The sequence below is a fragment of the Theropithecus gelada genome, chromosome X, assembly GCF_003255815.1.
Source record: "Theropithecus gelada isolate Dixy chromosome X, Tgel_1.0, whole genome shotgun sequence".
NCBI lineage: Eukaryota > Metazoa > Chordata > Mammalia > Primates > Cercopithecidae > Theropithecus > Theropithecus gelada.
Genome location: NC_037689.1, coordinates 79,390,885 through 79,414,039, shown reverse-complemented (window position 1 = coordinate 79,414,039; position 23,155 = coordinate 79,390,885). Strand labels below are relative to the sequence as shown.

Genomic DNA, 23,155 nt, shown 5'->3' with positions numbered 1-23,155 from the left:
TGTCAAATTTTTATTAGTCTACATACTGTGCCTTCGATAACATTTGAGGTTGTTTTAAAATACAGGACTACTTATTGTAGCCATAAGAAAAATACAAACAAGATTTATAGGTTTAAAAGCATTTGCATATTTCTTAAAGTTACCAAGGTTTTCAATGGACATGAAATTAAAGATCAGATCAAATAAGTAGTCTGAACCTTGCATAGCACATACACTGGCATGCTCAAGAACCAAATTATTATCGTAGCCTCTCAGGTTACACAGTCAAAATCCCTACTCGACACTGGGAGGGAGACACCAGACCTGAGATTAGAGCAAGATTTCTCAACAGTGGTACTACTTGACATTTTAAGCCAGTTAATTCTGTGTCATGGGGGCTGTGTTGTGCATTATGGCATGTCAGGATGTTTGGCAGCATTCCTGCCCTCTACACAAATGTCTCCAGACGTTGCTAATGTCCCACATGGGACAAAATTATATCTCATTAGGAGCCACTGGGTTTAGACATTTCTTTTTGCTGGTGAAGAAGTCGCATGTTTATAAAGCAGGAATTAAGTAGGAATAAATTTCAATGGAGGTGAAAAACAAACAAAATCACATTTAAATAGGCCATTTCTCACTGTGTTCCAATTAACATAAACATCCCAAAGGTGAGATAGAAAAAAAATGCTGACATTCTCACTAAGGATAAGAAAATGTCAGTTTTCTTTTTATGAGCAGTTACTTAGCACCAAATTAATTTGTGCCAAATTTGGATAATCTTTGGCTGACATTTACTATTACAAAGCTCCTATCATTCTATCATCTATCCACCTCCCCACCAAAACCAAAATATACCTCTATTTTCATCTGAGTTTTGCGGTGGTGGGCCTTCTTTAATTTGCTGTAGTCTTCTCAGCAACTCTTCCTCAGTACTTTCACCTGAAATTTAACACCACAGGGCAAAAATGACATTAGGGGTATGACAATCAAATACTTTATCAGTGACTCATAGTAATCTGACACAAGATGATTAGAAAAAAATCATATTTTTAAAAGTTAAGAGAAAACGTAATAAAAAAAAAAAAAAAAAAGAAAGAAAAAAGAAAACCGGTGGTTCCCAACTCTCTGAGAGAAAAACCAAGGAGTAGGTAGGACCCGGGAAAAATTCACTTCTTTGGAAACATATTACAAGCAATTTACAAAGTTCTTTTGCATATAAGATCTAACTTTTAAAAATTGCAACTCTAGGCCAGGCATGGTGGCTCATGCCTGTACTCCCAGCACTTTGGGAGGCCGAGGCAAGTGGATCACCAGAGGTCAGGAGTTCATGACCAGCCTGGTCAACATGGCAAAACCCCATCTCTACTAAAAATACAAAAATTAGGCAGGCGTGGTGGTGGGCGCCTGTAATCCCAGCTACTTAGGAGACTGAGGAGCAGGGTCACTTGAACCTGGGAGGCAGAGGTTGCAGTGAGCCGGGACTGCACCACTGCACTCCAGCCTGGGCGATGGAGCAAGACTCCGCTTAAAAAAAAAAAAAAAAAAAAGGCAAAGGCAATTCTAAGCTGGGCACACAGTGGTATTGCATCTGTAGTGCCAGCTTGTTAGGTTGGGAGACTCAGGCAGAAGAATCCCTTGAGTCCAGCCAGGGCAACATAATGAGACCCTGTCTTAAAAGTAAATAAGTAAGTAATTTTTAAGAATTGAAGCTTTGAGAGGAAGATATTGTTATCTGCATTTTAAAATGAAGAAACAGACTGAGTGATAGACTGGCTTGCCAGAAGCCACATCAAACAGCAGGGCCAGAACTCCAACTAAGGCATTCTGATTCAAGCCTGGTACTGTTGGCTCAAAACACACTCCCTCTCTTAAAAGTCATGCAAAAACCTTACCTTTTAAAATCTAAGCAATTACTCAAAGGTAAGTAGAATTAAACAGATGAGGAGGAAGACAGACACTGAGTTTTAACTAGGATCAAATGGGACTTCGTGGGGTAAAAGATAATCAAGCACAAACTTCTAATTGCTATGTTACCCAAGGCTAGCTCTGGAGTATTACAACTGGGACATATTCAAAAAATCAGAGATTTAACAAAATAGAATAAGTCTTTCCTAAAAACTAAGTTCCCATTAGCTATTCTACACTTGGATTTTTATCTAGTAAGTTAGATAAAGCTAACTAAGAACATTAAAAATTCATATTATAATTCATAAGTTAAAAATCTCTCTGATATAGTATAATTCCAAACATGAGTAAATACAATCAGGCAATAAATACAGCAATAAATGTCATTCCATATCCCTTATATTAAATAATATTTCATAATGGCTAAAGAAATGGATTTTTAAAACAGGTTCAGGTATTTTTTTTTAAACCAGCAATTTACATTTATAAATCCTTAAATATATGTAAGCATACCTGGGGTGCCTAGCAAATTGTTATCTCTCATAAGCCTATAATCTTCTTCACTCAGGTTATTTACAAATTGATAGAAAGCTTCTTCCCGATCCAATCGGTCCATCTGACTTCTGCGCTGTGCTGCAGACTGATCACCACTTCCTTTGTCGTTAGAATCTGAGTTTTCCATATTGATGAACAAGTGGAAAATTACCTGAAAAGAGAAAGGAGACTAATCTTGAAAATAAAAGTCACTATGCATTCTATACAAGTTTTAATTATGTAAAAATCCAGAATGTAGGTCTAGACGTGGATTTTCAGACCTCAAATGAAATTTCCTAACAAAAACTCCTAAAAAGCACTGTTATATTAAGAGTAGGTCAACGGTTGGCAAACTACAGCCCTTGAGCCAGACAGGGTTGGCGAACTAAAGCCCTTGGGCCAAATCCAGACATACTGTGGTATTTTTTGTGTTTTTTTTTGAGATGGAGCCTTGCTCTCTCAACCAGGCTAGAGTGCAGTAGTGTGATCTCGGCTTATTGCAACCTCCACATCCCAGGTTCAAGTTGATTCTCTGCCTCAACCTCCCGAAGTAGCTGGGACGACAGGCACCTGCCACCACACCCAACTAATTTTTGTATTTTTAGTAGAGACAGGGTTTCACCATGTTGGCCAGTCTGGTCTCAACCTCCTGACCTCAAGTGACCCGCCCTCCTTGGCCTCCCAAAGTGCTGGGATTACAGGTATGAGCCACCGCACCCAGCCTCATGCTGCATATTTTTATTCTCCTTGCAATCTAAGAATGGTTTTTATATACTAACTTGTGACATACAAAATTCACATTTTAGTGTTCATAAAGTTTTATTGGAACACAGCCATACACATTCATTTACATGTTATCTATGTCTGCTTCTGTGCTATAATGGCAGAGTTGAGCAGTTTTGAGACTGTATGTGGCACTTCCATTGCTTTGGACTGCTGCTCTGTGCACTCCAAGTTGCAATGATGTAGTTATAACGACAGCATTTCAAGTGCTTTCATACTGTGACATTAAAAAAAACTGAGTACACGCTCATCATCTCAAACAAAGAGAAAAGTGGACTCTGAATGTCATGCTTAAAGGTGCAGCAGAGGATGGATTTTTCAAAAATCAGATTAGATGGCAAAGAATGCATGATTATGCAAAAAAGACTATATACTAAATACAATATATACTGACACTATTAAACACTAGTGACAATATTCCCAATTCACAGGAAAGCTACAGTTTAAAAAGTTAGAAAATTTAAAGTGAAATCTCATCACAAAATATTTCTTCACAAAAATAAAAATGAGGCTTCAGTCAAAGTAAATTTCCAAGCGGCTCATTTATTGGCTAAGCAAGGAAAGCTGTTTATTGATGGTGAGTTAGTGAAATTATGTTTGAGTGCAGAAGCTGAAGAACTGTGTCCAGAGAAAATAAATATTGGAATTTTGTTGAGTATAGTGGTCCAAAAAGTTGGGAATACTGAAAGCAACGTCACTAATCAACTGAAAAATAAGGTAAATGATGGAGTGGTTCTCTCTTTGGCTCTTGATTTGTTGACAAAATGTAACTGATACTACTTAAAAGTTATTGTTTATTCAAAGAACCAAGTGTTGATTATTCAAGGAGTTTGAACTGCAGAAGTAGCCTCTATGTGTAGTCTACATGAAATAATCATAGGTGAGAATATTTTCAAAGCTGAAAAAACTCTAATTCAGCACAACCTGAAGCAGAATCTGATAATAAGATATGTTACTACTGGAATGGTAAAAATACATATGGAATGGAAAAAGATCTAGTTGGACAAATTTACCAAGTTTATGAAAATGTAAGGTACTTAACGTTTATGGTTATTTATTTTATTACTCATCAGCAGGTGATCTGAAGAAAATATTTCAATCTATCATATTACTGAACCAGTAGCACTAATGATGAACTTCTCTCTTACGAACTCTGGTTTAAGTTCAAGTTCCATGAATTTTTGTCAGAAATCTTGTCTTGCTCTACCACACAGCATTTTGATGGGCTAATATTGGTAAAGTTTTATTGTGATTTGTTGTGCTCAAGGCAAAGATGGAATTTTTTTTCTGCATGAGAACTGCTCTCAGTTACTATTATCAAACAATGAATAGCTTGGAAAATTAGTGTTTCCTGCAGACTTGATAATGTTTCTTCATGAATTCATCCTAAAACAACAAAGCAAAAAACACTTATATATGAAACTTACACTGTGGTAAAGCCATTTCAACAATAACATTTGTATCACATGTAATGTCAAGCTGTTTTATATACTTCATGTGCTGACAAAGTAATGACAGCTCCATTCCCATACAAATTTGTAACACATACATTTTCTGAGCTCAAGCTACAATTCCAGAAGTGTTTTGCAGACCCCAATGTAAGCACAAAATAAATTTCCTTATTTCAAAATCCATTTAACTGTGCAACTGAGGAGCTTCCATCTAACTCTCAACTGGAAGTGGAAGTGGTATCTCTGCAGAGGTAATATGCCAAAAGGTAAATATTAAAATCATCTGGCTAGGTGTGGTGGCTCACACCTGTAATCTCAGCACTTTGGGAGGCCGAGGTAGGAGGATCACTTGAGCCTAGCAGTTCAAGACCAGCTTGGGCAACATAGTGAGACCCCATCTTCATAAAAAATTAAAAGATAAAAAATCGCCGGGCATGGTGGCTCACACCTGTAATCCCAGCACTTTGGGAGGCTGAGGTAGGCGGATCATGAGGTCAGGAGATGGATACCATCCTGGCTAATACGGTGAAACCCCGCCTCTACTGAAAATACAAAAAATTAGCTGGGTGTGGTGGCAGGCGCCTGTAGTCCCAGCTACTCGGGAGGCTGAGGCAGGAGAATGGCGTGAACTCGGGAGGCGGAGCTTGCAGTGAGCAGAGATCGTGCCACTGCACTCCAGCCTGGGTGACAGAGCGAGACTCCATCTGAAAAAAAAAACAAAAACAACAACAAAAAAAACCCATAAAAAATCTAACAAAATTCTGTAGATACCTTCTAAAAGATGAATACACTTCACTAAAATCATACACTTGTGGATTGCTTAAGATAATAATACCTATATGTATGAAAAGATACTTTCAAATATTAAATATTTAAGTTAGCCATAAATGAACATTTGCAAATGACTAATAAGGAAGACTAGCTATGAATCCCAATTAAGCAAAATGTTACCCTCAAAAGAGTGTCATTCTTCTTATTAGTAAACCTATCTCACAAAACACTGTACTCAATTAGTGTTATTACATTTTGAATTTTACCAGGAAAAACTGAGAATTTTGTTTCTCTCTTTTTTTGTGTAAGTAACAATATGCTCAATTTTGCTTTTTGATCTGCAAAGCCTAAAATATTATACTATCTGGCCTTTTACAGAAAAAGTATGCCAACTCCTGTTCTAGGTAATACATAAACTTAGCCAAAAATTCTTATTTGTCATTCACTATTTGTACGAGTTTAAGGAAACCAGAATATTGGCAGACATTCCACACATATTCATCAATTAACTGCACACAAAAAAACAATGGTAGTCAACAATCTAAAATACAGGGAGACTACAAACAAAAATGTTCATCCTGATTCTTTCCCTTACAACCCCAGACTCCCCTTACGTTCCCCACAAACACAACTAAATTCCATGAACATATGTGCTACTGACCGAATGTTCCCCTCAAATTCACGTTGAAATCCTAAACCCCAACATGTGAATGTCCCCCTCAAATTCACATGTTGAAATCCTAAACCCCAAGATGAATATATTAGGAGGTTGGGCCTTTGGTCATAAGGATTGGGCCGTCATGAATGAGATTTACGCCTTTATAAAACAGTCCCCAGAGAGTTCCTCTGTCCTTTTGCCATTGAGGTTAAAGTGAGAAGACAGCTGTCTATGAGGAATTGGGCTCTCAACAGATATCAAATCTGCTGGCACCCTGATCTTGGATTTTCCAGTCTCCAGAACTGTGAAAGATATGTTTTTGTTGTTTATAAGCCACCCAGTTTACGATAGTCTATTACAGCAACCTGAACAGACTAGGACAACATGAAAATTTGACTTATGGAAAAAGGGTAGTGTATATTGGTACTATGACTTAACCCCACATACACCCACACACAACACCTGAAGTGCCAGAATATTCACAAATCAATTCTAAAGAGAAAAGTCAAGTCTTACTCCAGATATAAAAACACAAAGAAGCCTGTCTTGTCAAACCCTGCCTGCTTGCTAAGCCTAAACAGATTTTAGTCTAGACATGGGCATACCTAGATCTCCACTGTTTTCCTTAGATCATTATTCTTAGAACTATCCTATCATTGTTTAATTAAGATGAGCATGTCAAGAAACGTGGTGGTGGTGGTGGGGGGAGATCACAATATTTTTGGAGTTTGTTAATCTCATAATTGAGATTGCTTAATTGTAGTAAGATTATACTATATACATTTCTGACAAATGCTTACTTTATAATACTTGAAACTTTGACGCTTAAATAAAACACACACAAAAAACAGGCACTAAAAAATACAAAAAAAAAAAAAAAAAAGTAAAGGAAGCCAAGTTTTCCCACATGAATCTCAGGTAATACAACTTGGTATTGGAAATGGTAAAGGCAGCTGATTTTTTTTTTTTTTTTTTGAGACGGAGTCTCGCTCTGCCGCCCAGGCTGGAGTGCAATGGCACGATCTCGGCTCACAGCAAGCTCCGCCTCCCGGGTTTACGCCATTCTCCTGCCTCAGCCTCCCGAGTAGCTGGGACTACAGGCGCCCGCCACGTCGCCCGGCTAGTTTTTTGTATTTTCTAGTAGAGACGGGGTTTCACCGTGTCAGCCAGGATGGTCTCGATCTCCTGACCTCGTGATCCGCCCGTCTCGGCCTCCCAAAGTGCTGGGATTACAGGCTTGAGCCACCGTGCCCGGCCAGGCAGCTGATTTTTAAAAATATAGAAGAGCACAAAGAAAAAAAAAAGTCAGCCATAATTTCTCAAATTTGCTAAGAACATTTAACCAATGTTCTTAATAAAGCAGTTAGTAGTTTGAACGCTAATGCATGAAAGTTAAGACAAAATTCACTTGTGTAGGATACGTAAACAGTTCTGAAAATAGCTGCAGGGTTAAAAGGCTTGAAAAATATAAATCTTCCAAAGAAGGCAAAGATATCTGGTTAAGTTCTGACATGTGAAGGACATGAATCAAAGAAAAGAGAAAACTCACATGCCAAGGACAGTTACAGCAGTGGCACAAAGTCTTAATAATAGTATCAGGGGGCTGGGTGCAGTGGCTCACGCCTGTAATCCCACCACTCTGGGAGGCCGAGGCAGGTGGATCACCTAAGGTCAGGAGTTTGAGACCAGCCTGGTCAACATGGTGAAACCCTGTCTCTACTAGAAAAAAAAAAAAAAATTAAAAATAAAAAGAGCTTGGTGTGGTGACGCATGCGTGTAATCCCAGCTACTTGGGAGGCTGAGGCAGGAGAATCACTTGAACCTGGGAGATGGGGGTTGCAGTGAGCCGAGATCATGCCACTGCACTCCAGCCTGGGTGACAAGAACGAAACTCCGTCTCAAAGGAAAAAAAAAAAAAGTTATCAGGGAGGTAAAAGCCCAGAAGGAACAGAAACTTGCAAAAATATGCGAAAGACTTAAAACACTGAATGTGAAGCAAGAAAGGGGTCTTGTACTGAGTATGGAGGGGGGTGCATCAGATATATTAACAGAAGACAGAAGAGTCACTCAACTTCCATTTTGTTTCTATTTTATTCAACAATGAGAATCATCTAACTGGAAAGAGTGGAAAAAATAACTTTTCAAAGAAAATCAAAAGCCAACAATGCATAATTTCTAATGACAATCTTTTTGAGATGTCATAGAGAACAGGAGAGATGCTAAATGATCCAATCTTCAAAAAAAGTGAGATCTATAAACTACAGAGCAGTAAAATCTAACAATACATCTAGGGGAAAATTCTGCAAATACATTATCAGATAAACTACAAACATGTAGAAGACAGTATGTTCACAAGAAGTGGAGTTCACTGCTGGTAAACTTTAAAAAATACAAAAAAAACCCCGAAAAGATTAACCTTATTTGCATTACATAGGGATGGTTCCAAACCTTGGCTTGCACATTAGAATTATTTAGGGAACTTTCTCTGGGGTTGGTTAGACATGGATATTTTTTAAATTTCACAGGTAATTCTATTTTGAAAGTCAGGGATGAGAATCTCTTTGATAGGTACATCAGGATAACATTGCTGACTTACTGACTTCATTTCTGCACAGGATCTGAGGTTTTTCTTCCTATTATGAAGAAATATAGATCAGTGTAATAGGAATTATCTGGAAATCTTGTTAAAATACAGATTCTGATTCAGTAGATTGGGGTAGGGCCTGAGATTCTGCGTTTTTATTAAGCCTCCAGGTGATGTTGATGCTGAACCTAGAATCATACACTCTTTGAGTAGTAAGGAGCTTGATGACAATACAATTAAAAAGATTCACAGTTGTTGAATACCACCCTCGAAGATTATGAAGCAATGTTAACTTGCAAACAGCCCTATAAACTTTAGCATTTTTAAATGAACCAGTTGGATGAATCTGCCCAAGACATGGTAAACAAATCCATAAACAACTCGAAGCTGTGAGTTAGCACGAATTATCAGTGGATTCCTAGGATGGGCTGAAATAAAAACAATGGTAAATATCCTACCTCAGACACTTTAATGAAGGGCCCATAGTAAAAGTATACAGTCGGGGAAGAACCTGTCTTGGCAGTTCACATGAAAGATACCTCAAGTTTTTGGTTAACACAAGCTCAATAAAAAGCCTGTCTGACCTGGCTACAAAACCTATGAGAATCACAAGTTGCTTCCATAGAATGGTGTTCAAATAAAAGCAGGTAACAGCCCCACTGAAACTTGCTGTTCAGAGTACATGTAGAAGGCCGGACATGGTGGCTCACACCTGTAATCCTAGCACTTTGGGAGGCAGAGTTGGGCGGATCATTTGAGGTCAGGAGTTTGAGACTAGCCTGACCAACATGGCAAAACCCAGTCTCTACTAAAAAAAATACCAAAAAAATTAGCTGGGCATGGTGATGCATGCCTGTAGTCCCAGCTACTCGGGAGGTTGAGGCAGGAGAATCGCTTGAACCTGGGAGGCAGAGGTTGCTGTGGGCCAAGATTGCATCACTGCACTCCAGCATGGGCAACAGAGCAAGATCCCGTCTCAAAAACAAAAGCAGACTACATGTAGAGTAAGTGAAACACTAGTGAGAAGCTTGGGAGCATCACAAAAGAAATGGATGAATTACCTGGAGGTACTTAGCCTGCAGAAAGACTAAAAATGGACACAATTACCATCTTCAAATATTTAGAGAGGAATAACATGAAAGAGAGCGCAACCACAGGGTTAAATTAGAGTCAATAGTTAAAGACATGTGGAAGCAAATAATTCTTCCTTTCAGTAAAACAATCTAACAAAATTGCCAAAAAAAGAGAGATGCTACCAGTCTCTTGAAGCAAGCAAACTATCTGTCTCCAGAGATAATCAAGCAGAAGCTGGATATTAAAAAAACGATTCGTTATTAGGTGAGAGCCAGAAGAGACTGATTCCGAAAGACCATTTGGACTAAAATGCTATTCAGGGTAGTGAAGTCTCTTGGTCTTCTATTCTGGGCTTAGGGTCATAGTAAGCTACATACTCCAGTGACACAAAATTACAACATTTTCTTAGCAACACCAATCCGCTTAGGTTGCCTCTACCCCATACTCCCCTTCCCTGACATACCTTGTGCTTTACTACTGTCACAATGTACCGCTATTCCCCTCAGCCCCCTCTTAGCCTCTCCCTATTTCACCTACCCTTCAAGATCCAATGAGATATTCCCTCCTAAGGAGCTATTACTATCTCAGCTAGCAATTTTTCCATCCATCTCTGCATATAGCACTTGTCTATGCTACTAGAGTGGCACTTCCTGCCTTCCATAATGTTTTATATTTTTGAAGTGTATGTGTCTTCTCTTCCCAAGTAATTTCTTTTAGGGAATGAACCAGAATTACAGTCCCTTAAAAACTGCCAAATGCCACTAGCACAGTGCCTTGCATATTGTGGATATTTAAATGACTGAAAGTAATCCAATGTGAACACTGAGTTCATTTCCCTTAGTAATCTGTCTGAAACAGCACGGTCCAAAAGAGATACAATTTGAACCATATAGGTAATTTTTAAAAATGTCAAGCAGCTGCTTTAAGAGTAAAAACATGTGAAATTAATCTTAGTAAGGTATCTTCTTGACTCAACATAACCAAAAAAAATCATTTCAGCTGACTGCGGTGGCTCATGCCTGTAATCCCACCACTTTGGGAGGCTGAGGCAGGCTGATCACAAGGTCAGGAGTTCTGAGACCAGCCTGGCCAATATAGCGAAACCCCATCTCTACTAAAAATACAAAAATTAGCCGGACCTGGTAGCAGGCGCCTATAGTCCCAGCTACTCCTACTCTGGAGGCTAAGGCAGGAGAATTGCTTGAACCCAAGAGGTGGAGGTTGCAGTAAGCCGAGATCAAGCCACTGCACTCCAGCCTGGGTGACAGAGTAAGACTCTGTCTCAAAAAAAAAAAAAAAAAAAAAAAGAAAGAAAGAAAGAAAGAAAGAAAAAAAATCATTTCAACATATCAACATAAAAAAAATCATTTAGATGTTTTACATTAAAAAATACTGTCTTTGAAACCTGGTGTGTGTTTTACACTTAAAGCCTTTCACAAGTTGGATGCTAAATTTTCAACGGATAAAATGGAATGTAGTTCTAAAGTTGTGTTTCGTGGAAAAACATTTTACACTTCTTCAGTTTTTTAAACTTAAAATTAAAAAAACCTTAAAATTTCAGTTTCACTAGTCTTATTTCAAGTGTCTAACAGTCACACAGTGGTTAGTGGCTACCATATTGGGCAGCATAACTTTAAAGTATTTCTTTGTAAGACAGAGAAATCCCAAATAGGGAGAGTTTTAAATGTGACCAATATATTGTTCATGCTCTACAAACCCACTATTTGCATCCCCTTTATGTTTTCCAAAAATAAAACAATAAGGTTCAATATCTTACAATGTTCAATACTCATGGGATAGATAAGTCTTTCCTATGCTCATGAATCTTCAAGATTCATTCTTGACCTTTTAGAATTTCTACTATTTCCTACATGGAAACTAGAGACAAAACACCTCCATTCAAAATTTTCCTGACACTGTGATTTCAGAGATTTCTGAATCCTAAACAGCTCCTGCTTGATGAGCTTGGATTTCATTCCATGAAAGAGGGATTTCTAAATTTTATTTAATTCAAAATTTAAATGAGACACACTCATAAAGCAACATGTGAACAAATCCAAATCACTACCTCTTCAATAATAATAATATGCTGCTGTCTCCTTTCCCCCTACCCTTCCATATATATGCCAGAGACAATCAAGGAAAATATTTTCCCCGTGATATTCCTGCAACACACTTATTTCAAAGACTCCATCCTTTCTGCATTAACTTAGCATTTCCCATGGACCGGAATCGGGGGTCAAGACATTTCAGCACTGGCAAGGCACTCCTTCCCTTAAAAGGGAATTTAAAGAGTAAGCTATGGCTACAATACCTGCAGAGGTCCCCTGGACTAGAGGTAATTACATTTGCAAAGAAAATGGAAATCAAGAATTCAGGCAATGCCCTCAAATGCCTTGTAAAATAATTTTACTCTCACACACCCAATGAGCCCGGTCTTATTTTAAGCAGTCCTTCACTAAGTGGCATAAAAAAAAGAAATGGAATAAATCTAAAAACCACAAATTCTGCCCCAGGTAGATGTAATCTGCCACTATTGTTTACTAAGTGCAAACAAACATTTTAAAGTTTAGGCATGCCAAAAATATCAGGAAACCATAGTCCAAATGATCAAATACAGCTCTATCTCCATTTTGGGTGTGAAAATATTAGTGAAGAATAACATATTAACAAAACAGGTCTCCAGATTCTAGTTTACAGTAAGTAATACTGTGGTACATTTCTAGTTGAAGTAGTAAGAGGAAAAAAAGAATCCTTATACATCCCTGGGATCTTTCAACATCACTGTAAAAGAGAAGGACATAAATCTATTTCTTATCTCACATAAGTCAGAAATTTTGACTTCAGCATATGATTAGCATCAGCTGTTTTTCTACAAAGATTACCAGTGAAACATACAGTAATTTAGACAATGAAATATAATTGTTTTGAAGTCACTTAGGTCTCTCTCTGGCTATAAGCAATACTCATCACCCTGTATTTACACAGCCCATACACCTGTATTTCATTTAATCTTCACAATAATCCCATGAAGTAGGAATCACCACCTCTACAGGTGAGAAACAGAAGCACAGAGAAAGAAAGTGATTTACCAAAAACCATGTGGCTAGTAAATGGAAAGGGCCAGTAATTAAATCCAGGTCTCTGCATTCCAAATCCAGTCAACTTTTCACTAAGATAACCGCCCTCCAACATAACCCAAGACTCTATACTTTAAAACACATTCCTTCCTTCAATCCCAATAGGGATGACTAAACTATTCTATGAGCTTTTTACAGCATGTTCACTCCCTGTATGAAAAATTCCAAAATGACAAAACACCTTTTATAAGCAGCACAAACCTAGATGGACTTATTTTTAAATAAGTCAACTTTTAGTAATTTTTAAAAATACAGTTGCTCCTTAGATAAACAGCATATTTTATTAAGCTTATTTCTTTTACAGTACTGTGTGCCAATATATCCAAATCCATTCCTGGAAACAAGAAACCAAATTAGAAATTCTGCCCAATCGTTTCAAAGAGCTACTCATCTGGTCAATGAATGGGATTGTATCAGGTAAATTTAATTCTGGAGAGGAAAGGCCAGCAAGAACACCAAGCCTGAGATTTATTTAAAACAGATTTTATTCACCTTGAGAATTTTAAAGTATTGTTAATAATCCCAACTTCTTCTAGTCATTATTATATATTAATATAAATTATGCAAATGACTTTCTGATTACTGCTAAATGTAATATCTCATTTAATTCTTCTAATCCATGCACACCAAACTTTTAAAAATTTAATTGTTATAATGTTAAGGCAAAAAGTCATTTAAAACATATTGTTCAGTACTAACAGGTCAGGAGACCTGGTGCTAAGCATAAACACAGGCATGTTATATTTGATGGACACACTACATTATAGTACCCAATTAAGGAGACTTAAGGCATCCAAAAATACCATTAATAAAACAGACCTTACAAAACTAAATTCTGAAACACCAAGTGAAATGCTTGTGTAAAAACCAATTTTAAAAAGTAAGTCATCTTGGCTGGGCATGGTGCCGGCCGAGTGTGGTGGCCCACACCTGTAATCCCAGCACTTTGGGAGGTCGAGGTTGGCGGATCGCTTGAGCCCAGGAGTTCAAGACCAGCCTGGGCAACATGGTGAAACCCTGTCTCTACCAAAGATACAAAAACTTAGTTAGGCAGGGTAACGCCAATCTGTGGTCCCAGCTACTTGGGACCTGATGTGGCTGAGGTGGGAGGATTGCTTGAGCTTGGGGGCAGAGGTTGCAGTGAGCTCAGATTACGCCACAGCACTCCAGTCTGGGTGACAGAGTGAGACTCCATATCAAAATTTAAAAAGTCACCTGGAAGAAATTACCTCTTTTGTTTTGTTTTTTTTTTTTTTTTAAAAAGGGGGGGGTGGGAGGGAGGAATTAAGGTAACCTAACATCAAGTAACTACTAAATCGTGTTGAATATGTTCACCTTGTGCATGTGTTCATTCAAGCTCCAAATTCTATAATAAAGTTCTAAAGCAGGACATGCCAATGTTTTAAAAATTACAGGTATGAACACAAAAATGTGTCACACTGACAAGAGAAGGGCAATCCATTTTGTTTGCAAGAGCTTCATTAAGAACCTCATAAAGGAGGCCAAGCACAGAGGCTCACGCCTGTAATCCCAGCAATTTGGGAGGCTGAGGCAGGCGGATCACCTGAGGTCAGGAGTTCAAGACCAGCCTGACCAACATGGTGAAACCCTGTCTCTACAAAAATACAAAAATTTGCCAGGCATGATGGTGGCTGCCTGTAATCCCAGCTACTCGGGAGGCTGAGGCGGGAGAATCGCTTGAACCTGGGAGGTGGAGGTTGCAGTGAGCAGAGATCGTGCCATTGCACTCCAGCCTGGGTGACAGAGCAAGACTCCGTCTCAAAAACAAACAACAACAACAAAAAACCACGCACCACAAACACACACACACACACAAAACCCAAAAAAGAACCTCATAAAGGAGATAAGAACTAATAACATGTGATCTGTGTCAATGAAGAAAATGTTAAATACCATCACCAAAATGAAAAATACTTTATTCAGTTTTTAAAAAGTTAAATCACAAAGAACTGCTGAATTTCAGGCCAGAAACCAAAAGTACCATCATGTATGTAGGCACCAAAAGCGTTGGGGATTCTTCATATATAGAATGTTTAATTCAAATGCTACGGTATTTGTAACAGACAAATATTTGATAACAACCAGGTATCTTTTTTTATTCTACACATGGGTAGCAGGGTGAAATTCAGCTCTGTGAAAGGAAAAAAGACACACTGAAATCTAGTCTTGGCTATAACTTGGTTATGTGGATTTGGCCAATTCATTTAACCTCTTGTGCCATAGAATCTCCACCAATATTAGAGTATTGGATTAAACCATCTGCAAGGTACTTTCCAGTTCTATGTATCTGTGACTGTAAATAAGACATAACCTAGGCCACATTTCGATATTAAGAAAAATTAGGTTTAGAAAACAGCACAAATAACTAGGGCATAAGCTTATAAGCTCTGCTTTTCTCACTACCATTTCACTCAATGTACTTCTACCTCCACTTATGTGGTTATCTTAACTTGTTGAAAAGAAATATAAAGCATTCTTAAAAAAAAAAAAAAGAACAGGAAGGGTTAATGTCTCACTGACTTTCCTTATTGCATGATACCTCTCACCAACTAAACAATTTGTTGATAATTTCCAAGAGTGATCTATCAGAAAATGCTACCAAGGCATCCACCACTGCTCATGCTACTATAGCAATAAGAGATTCTGAATGGCAGTTAGCTTAGCCTCCATTTACATTCTTCTATCTTTACCACTTGAAAAGGACAGAGAAAAACTAAAAGGACTCAGGAATGTTCCTCATGTACCTACCGACTTGCAGCTCAAACAACTTTTACTAAAACCCTCTAAAACAGTTAAACTGAAAGAGTGTTAAGAACTTCAGTAAATCAAAAGACTGAAGACCATGCCAAATTCTGTCGATCTACAGGATCAAGTTAGTTAAAAAAGGAAACCATTATGACATTTCATCTCAGTCAAATACTTTAATCTAGACAGTGAATTTAATCTTCAATTACCCATTTTATGTTCTTTTATTATCGAGCTATGCCACTAAATTAAAATTTGGTCTTATCCATAAACTCATTTTGACTTGCTTCTCTCATTATTCCTAAGAAGTCAAAAAGAAAATGACTCAAAAACCCAGAGTGCATGTGTTTAAGTTATTAATGTAAAAATCACTGATAACTGACAATGCTGGTGTTCATCAGTAACTAAGGCACTATTTTAAGGACCTAAGATTTTTCCATCAAAAATCAGGTTTTTAAAGAGTGAAGCCAATTTTTAAAATTAAAATCACTTAACTAAAAATACTATCTATACCAATCAGTTATATTATTTGAGGAAATAATTTTGTATTTAAGACCAACCATGATGACAATTGTCCTTCCTGAACTAGTATACCTATGTCCAGAAGAGTAATGGTTTACACTTGTACTGAAGCAATTAGTAATATGGCTCTCCCTTTCACTCTCAAAAGTGTCCCAGTTTAGATAATTCATATGGTCTTAGTTATAATCAGCACTAAAGGGAACTTTTATTCGTCAATAAAACATGAAAATTGTAGTTAACACCTTTCTTCCTACAGTCAAGGGATATCAGAAGGGACCTTTTGTCATTCCAGAAAAAAATTTAAAACATCAAACACAAATACCTCCTTTCTCCCAGGAAGTAACATGTTCACCATCATGGAAACACCATTAGCCTGTCAAATGTTTTAATAGCAACCCAACCTGTAGCTGCAAAATTACTGCAAGAAATTCACGAATCTATATAATGCACCAAGTGCTCTCCGCCTACAGATTATTTGTCTCACAAATATGTAGGTGCTATTATGACTAATGAGATTAAACTCTTGGATTGGGGGCTGGGCGCAGTGGCTCACACCTGTAATCCCTGCACTTGGGGAGGCTGAGGCAGGTGGATCACCTGAGGTCAGGAGTTAAAGACCAGCTTGGCCAACATAGTGAAACTCCTTCTCCAGCAAAAATACAAAAGTTAGCCAGGCGTGGTGGCACATGCCTGTAATCCCAGCTACTTGGGAGGCTGAGGCAGGAGAATCACTTGAACCCGGGAGGCGGAGGTTGCAGAGAGCCAAGATCACGCGACTGCACTCCAGCCTGGGCGACAGAGCAAAGCTTGTCCTGACCTTCCCCCAAACCAAAAAAAACAAAAAACAAAAAAACCCACCTTGGGTTGGAGCATTAAAATATAAGAAAATCTAGAGCAAAAATACCAACTATATATTTCAGGAGAAAAACCACAAGTTCATAAATATATTCCCCCAAGTGAGGTGTATTTTAAAAATACCTCAATTGATAAAAAGAGAAATGAATTGCTGGATTATCTGGGAAACTTTCATGCTTGAGGTTGAGAAAAAAAAATGAAAGAAAAATAGACACAGAAGTGTTGTTGCTTTCTTATATTGGACATCAGAATTTCAATTTATTATGTAAACTAGATACTTTCTGAAATCAATGGGCCATAGGTTTTGGAAATCTTTGTGTTAAAGAAAAACTTGTCCAGTTCTATGCAGTGGCACAAAATTCTAGGACCTCATTGGTTTGGGTTTGACAGAAGACTTTTTATTCTCTGATTGGTCATCCACTCTATTGTAAATGAAGAGAACAGGAGGAGGCTGGTTGGTGATTTGCTCTATTTCTGATCCACCATGGCCATGGAAAAATTAATGTACACATAATGTAATTCCATAAAGGCAGATGCCTCATTTGACCTACTATATTATTTAAGGTTCACTACATGTTCACTAACCTCAAAGATATCCAACCAGCCTAATATTTCCGGATCATTTCATTATTAAGCTATTTCTTAAAATAATTTCTGATTTTAAATTAAGTTTATCAAATTATATACAAAGAGCTATCTATTTAACATCTATCAACGAGCCCATCCAATTACAAGGCCTGCAAAATAGAATAAATATTTGTAAACATGCATAATAGCTGAAACAGGAATGTAACAGACAAAAAGGGGGGATTGCTGGATAATCTTTAAGTGTTAATAAAGGTTTCTGATGCAACATAACCTACAGACTTTTTTACTACAACCTTTCATTTTCATTGAATTTCCTATCTAATTAGACAGCAATCAAACCTAGAAGCATAATGTCACACAGGCCTGGGATAAAATGAGGGCTCTACCACTTAAAGCTATTTAACTGAGGACAAATTATACTTAACCTCTTTGGGTGTTTGGTTTCCTCTATAAAACAGTTAACATTCTCATAAGGCTTTGTTGTGAGGATTATAAAATAATGCATGTAAAGCACATAGCCTAGCATCACAGGCCTTCAGCAGAAGTTGGTTATGAATTTAGGCTAAGTATCCATCCCAGTTTGTCTGGGACAATCAAGGTTTGCACCTGTTGTCCAGGAATTATTAATGTTCCTTTTGTTCTTAAAAGTGTCTTGGTTAGGGCAATAAATTATGTGGTTACCCTAATGACAATGATAATAATAATGAAAGGAGTTAATACCAATTAAGAGTATCATGTATCAATTATGAATTTTTGAATCTTAAAGGAAAAAAATCAACCACCAAAGTAATGTAAGATCATACTCTTGTAAGCTATTCTACTGATATTTCATTTAGTTATCCAATGAACATTTAAATGTTATTTTACTTATACTCATGCCATTCCAACAATGATATAAGACAACAAATTTTTTTTTTGTTCTATACAGGTATTGGTAAACCTCAGACATTAAAGAGTCAAATGCACAGATAAAGCACTGGTGAGTTCCAGGTATCCAGAAACATTACCCTTTTAATTCCCAGTGAAAAGTACCCATTCTTATCATGAAGAATACCCAACACCATCTAACATCTATCAATGAGCCCATCGAATTACAGGGCCTGCAAAATAGAACAATAAATATTTGTAAACATGCATTCTACACATAAATCATCAGGAGACGCAACAAAAAATAAATTACCTGACTGTTATGACATAGTATTGAAATACAATAAACTGGATTTTAGTTTTCTTCACACTCTGCTCTAGAAAAAAAAAGAATCCATTATTCTTCCTCTTTTAAAAGATACACATTTTCTTTGAATCAGACACAACCTAAAAAAAACAAAAAACAAAAAACAATACAGACACACCACAACCCAACCTCACTCAATGCTAGTATTAGGGCATTTGGTGAGAGCAAGAAGGTCAGAGGGGACCAGGAGTTAGATAAAACATGTCTTTTAAGACTGAGAGACAATTTACGTTTCATTATAAGCTTAAAATAGGCCTTTCTTATCATATCAGTAATTATTTTCAGATTCTGATAGTCACTTTCAAGAACTTATCGGGCACATTACACTAGCCTAAGGTAGGGACTAAAGTATTAAAATTCATCAGAACATCATGGGCTAAAAAATCTTTGTAACATTTTTCAGTAAGTGGAGAGTGTCCTAAAATCAAGTTTTAAAAAGTGGATTGGTCTTTCTACCTACCTAAGCTATATTTTTACAGTTTAGAAAAGTCACGGGGAGGGGGAGGGGCTATAATTGTGCCAGTCTTCCAGGGAAGACACAATGTACCTAATGGGGTGATAAGTAGTTACTTTGTCTATAATCACGAAGAGTGAAAGAAATGATTAGTAGCAGTAGGTTTATTATTTCTTCCCCCTTTCAATCAGTCCAAAGCACTGCGGTTAATTCTGATTCAGGAAATGCGGGCTCCTTATTTCTGGCAAAAAAATCATTGTGGGGTCTTGCAAATGGTAGATGACAATCTGATATAACTGCTTCCTCTTGCCCCAAAATGAAAAAAAAATGACCTCAATAACAGGACTGCTAGGCCTCACATTCCCAGACTAACCTGTGGAATAAGTATGGTGAAACTGTCTAGGGAAGGAACGTGGCTGTCTCCTCCATCTTGAAATTAATCAGCATAAGGGAAAAAGGGACCGAGTATTCAGGAAGCAGAAGCCCAACCGGTTAATACTAGTTACTAAGCTATGGCGTGCGTGGCAGGTACCGCCTGCATAAGCAGAGACCCCTTAGACTTTTTTTTTTTTTAAACGGGGGAGGGATTGGGTTGTTGGTTGATTAAACAGAAATTAACTTGGAAATAATTTGGCCTAATTCCATCCCTTACCCAGGAGAAAACAACAAACACCTAACGGCTTTTCCCTCTCTTTTGCAGGGGATCCTTCCAGTGATACCTGGCAAAGGATATGCCAGGGTTATTCGAGCAAGACCACATTTGCCTCAGATCCTCAGGGAAGATGTCATCGCGGCCCCAGGGGGCGCCTAATTGGTAATACCCTGCAGAAGGGCACAAAACGAGGTTTTGCAAATCTGGGGAAATCTAAAGGCCCAGGAGTTCCCAGCATCTCACTTTGGGCAGCCTGATTTTTTACTTCCCTTTTCCCAAACCCAAGCCCGCCATGAAAAACGCGGGGAGCTCAGGGAAGCCTCCAGAGAACAGAGAAGAAAAAGCCTGAGACGCTCTAAGATTCTGATGCCTGAGGCCAAAACTCGAAAACCGCCTCCCCTGATTTCCTAAGGCTCGGGAGGGCCTGGGCTGCAGCTCGCGCGGCCACGGAGAGGAAGTACTACCCACCTTCTTCCCCTTCAAAGCGCCTGTCGACTATACCACTCAACTAAAATGGCAGCGGCGACTACGCCACGGAGCCCCCCGCAGCAACGGGCCTGGGGTCCGGAGGCGGCGCTGAGCCTCTGCCACGACGCGTCACTCGGGCCATTTTGAGAGAACGCGGCAGCCGCGGCTCCGCTGTCTTCCTCTCGCTCTACATCCATTTCTCACAGGATTCCCAAGTCTTCACTTACTAGGTTTTAGGGTCAGGATCCGACTCGGTTGGTTCGGCCGCCGCCGCCGAGGCTGCTCCGCACCTCCCTGGCCGCCGCTCTCAAGCCCACTCCAATGAGTAGCTGGTTGAGACCCGCCTCTAGCCCAGCGCCTGCTCGGAGACGTTGCTCAGGCAGCCATTATCTTCCCCATTGTTACCAAGCAGCGACAGGAAACGACTGCCCACAACAGGAAGTGATGATGCCGCGTCCCGGCATCGCAGCCCCACTCCCAGCCTATTAGCCAATCCCAGTCGATTCCTCGAAAAGGCTCCGCGGGAGGAGGAGGGGGACGGCAGACGACGCGGCGGTTTGGAAAAGGAAAGCTGTTATGACGCCCACCATGTGACAGGCCCCACCCTCCTCCGCCATTTTGAATTGTGGCGAGAAATTTGCGTTGTGAGAATTGTGGGAACCTTCGCTTTCCCATTTTGAAAACTGAAGGACGTCACTGTCTGACTGCTTGAAGACATTTTCAGAGAGTGAGAAATGTGATATTAGTCTAACCTGACATCACATCAGTTCACACAATCCGTCCAGACCAGTTCATACAGTAGCCTACGTTTTATTCAACATGTATTTACTGAATGCCAACTGTATGTCAAACGCCATTGTAGCTGCTTAGGAAATTAAAATAGACCAAAATTTAGAAAGAAAACAGGCCGGGCGCGGTGGCTCACGCCTGTAATCCTAGCACTTTGGGAGGCTGAAGCGGGCGGATCACCTGAGGTCAGGAGTGCGAGGCCAGCCTGGCCAACATGGCGAAACCCACTCTCTACTGAAAATACCGAAAGTAGCCGTGGTGGCGGGCGCCTGTAATCCCTGCTACTCGGGAGGCTGAGGCAGGAGAATAGCTGACCCTAGGAGGCGGAGGTTGCAGTGAGCCAAGATCACACCACTGCACTCCAGTCTGGGTGACAGAGCAAGGGTCTGTCTCAAAAAAAAAAAAAAAAAGGAAATATCAAAATCCCAGTTCTTGAGTCTTTATAATTTACTGAGGGCCGGGGACAATAATTTAGAAACAAACAAATATATATACATATATATACACACACACAAATATATATATATGTATGTGTGTGTGTATGTATATATATATATATATATATATATAATGTTAGTGGTAAATACCAAGGAGAAAAATCAAGGAGAAGGGGGACGGAAGAGTTCCTTCAAGGGGCAAACGGATTCGAGATGTGTAAAAGACTGATAACTTTGAGGCGGTAACTCTAAAGTATTCGAAAAAGGGCGGTGATTGTAAAAGGGTGGGAAAATCTGATAACGTTGGAATTTGTAAAAGGACAGTTAAAGAAGGCCTTTCTTCGGTAGCAATGCCTGAAAGAATTGAGGGAACGCGCCACACAGCATGCCACTCCCATTGTCACAGTTAAAGGAAAACCTTACCCAAGTTTTTAGGTTCTTTTCCTTTTCCCAATTTTTCTGTTTTCCAATAGCATGCCAGCTATGCTGGCTTTCTTACTGTTTTTCCAGCAAAGCTAACTTCTTCCTACCTCAACTACTTTACCTTTGCTGGAATATTTTATTTTCATATCTTTGCTTTCATCATCCAAGCCTCACAATTATTACCTTCCTAGAGAAGCCTTCCCTGACCACCCTACATAAAATAACTTCTTCCTGAAGGCGGAAAAGGGTCTGAGGAAAAAAAAAGAAAAAAGGAATAACGATTTGTCCCATCTCCTTACCTGCTTACTTTTCTTGTAAAACACTTAATCTGAAAGTATGTTATTTATTTGTTTACTTCACCCTTTCTGAGAAGTAAACCTCTCTGTTTTGTTCACTGTTGTGTCCCCAGCGACCACATAGTAAGCCCTCAAAATACTTTGGGAGAATTACCCCCTCAGCTTGATGGATGTTATATCAGCCTGGAATATAAGTATTTCACTCCAAGCAGTTAAAAGAATATCCCTCATACTTACCTGCCCAACTCCCTAGAAGACTCATTGATATTGTCATTTTTGGCAGAGGGATACATGATTTAGGTGCTGTGTATCTACTCAGATTATTGTCTTATTTTACATAATCATGTACTAGAACGTTTACCTAGAACGTGTAAAATGAATTCTTCAGTAGCCTGCAATTGCCATTAAGCCTGATATTCTGATTATGGCAATAACATTAGCCACTCCTTAACGTATTCTTGAGGCTTATGTGGCTTAATGTAAAATATAACATCACAAAAGAAGTGGAAAAAAATATAGGTTACTATTTATGTTTCCTTCCTCCCTCCCTCCCTCCCTCCCTTTCCTCCTTCCTTCCTTTCTTTTCTTTTCTTTCTTTCTTTCTTTCTTTTTTTTTTTTTTTTTTGAGTCTTGCTTTGTTGCCCAGGCTGGAGTGCAGTGGCATGATTTTAGCTCACTGCAACCTCCCTCTCCTGGGTTCAAGCGATTCTCCTGCCTCAGCCTCCCCAGTAACTGGGATTACAGGTGCACGCCACCATGGCCAGCTAACTTTTGTATTTTTAGTAGAGA

The 23,155-nt window shown here is 38.8% G+C and overlaps 1 protein-coding gene across 1 annotated transcript in view; it reads right to left on the bottom strand.

The window, feature by feature from the left end:
* Positions 1–20,810, bottom strand: part of RLIM (ring finger protein, LIM domain interacting) — a 29,060-nt gene extending 8,250 nt beyond the window's left edge. Inside the window, exons 1-3 of the mRNA XM_025372907.1 lie at positions 20,649–20,810; positions 2,401–2,593; positions 838–921 (exon numbers count right to left, since the gene is read on the bottom strand). Coding sequence (XP_025228692.1) covers positions 838–921; positions 2,401–2,569 — 253 coding nt within the window. The 5' untranslated portion in view covers positions 2,570–2,593; positions 20,649–20,810. The remainder of the gene's footprint in view (positions 1–837; positions 922–2,400; positions 2,594–20,648) is intronic.
* Positions 20,811–23,155: the final 2,345 nt, after the last annotated feature.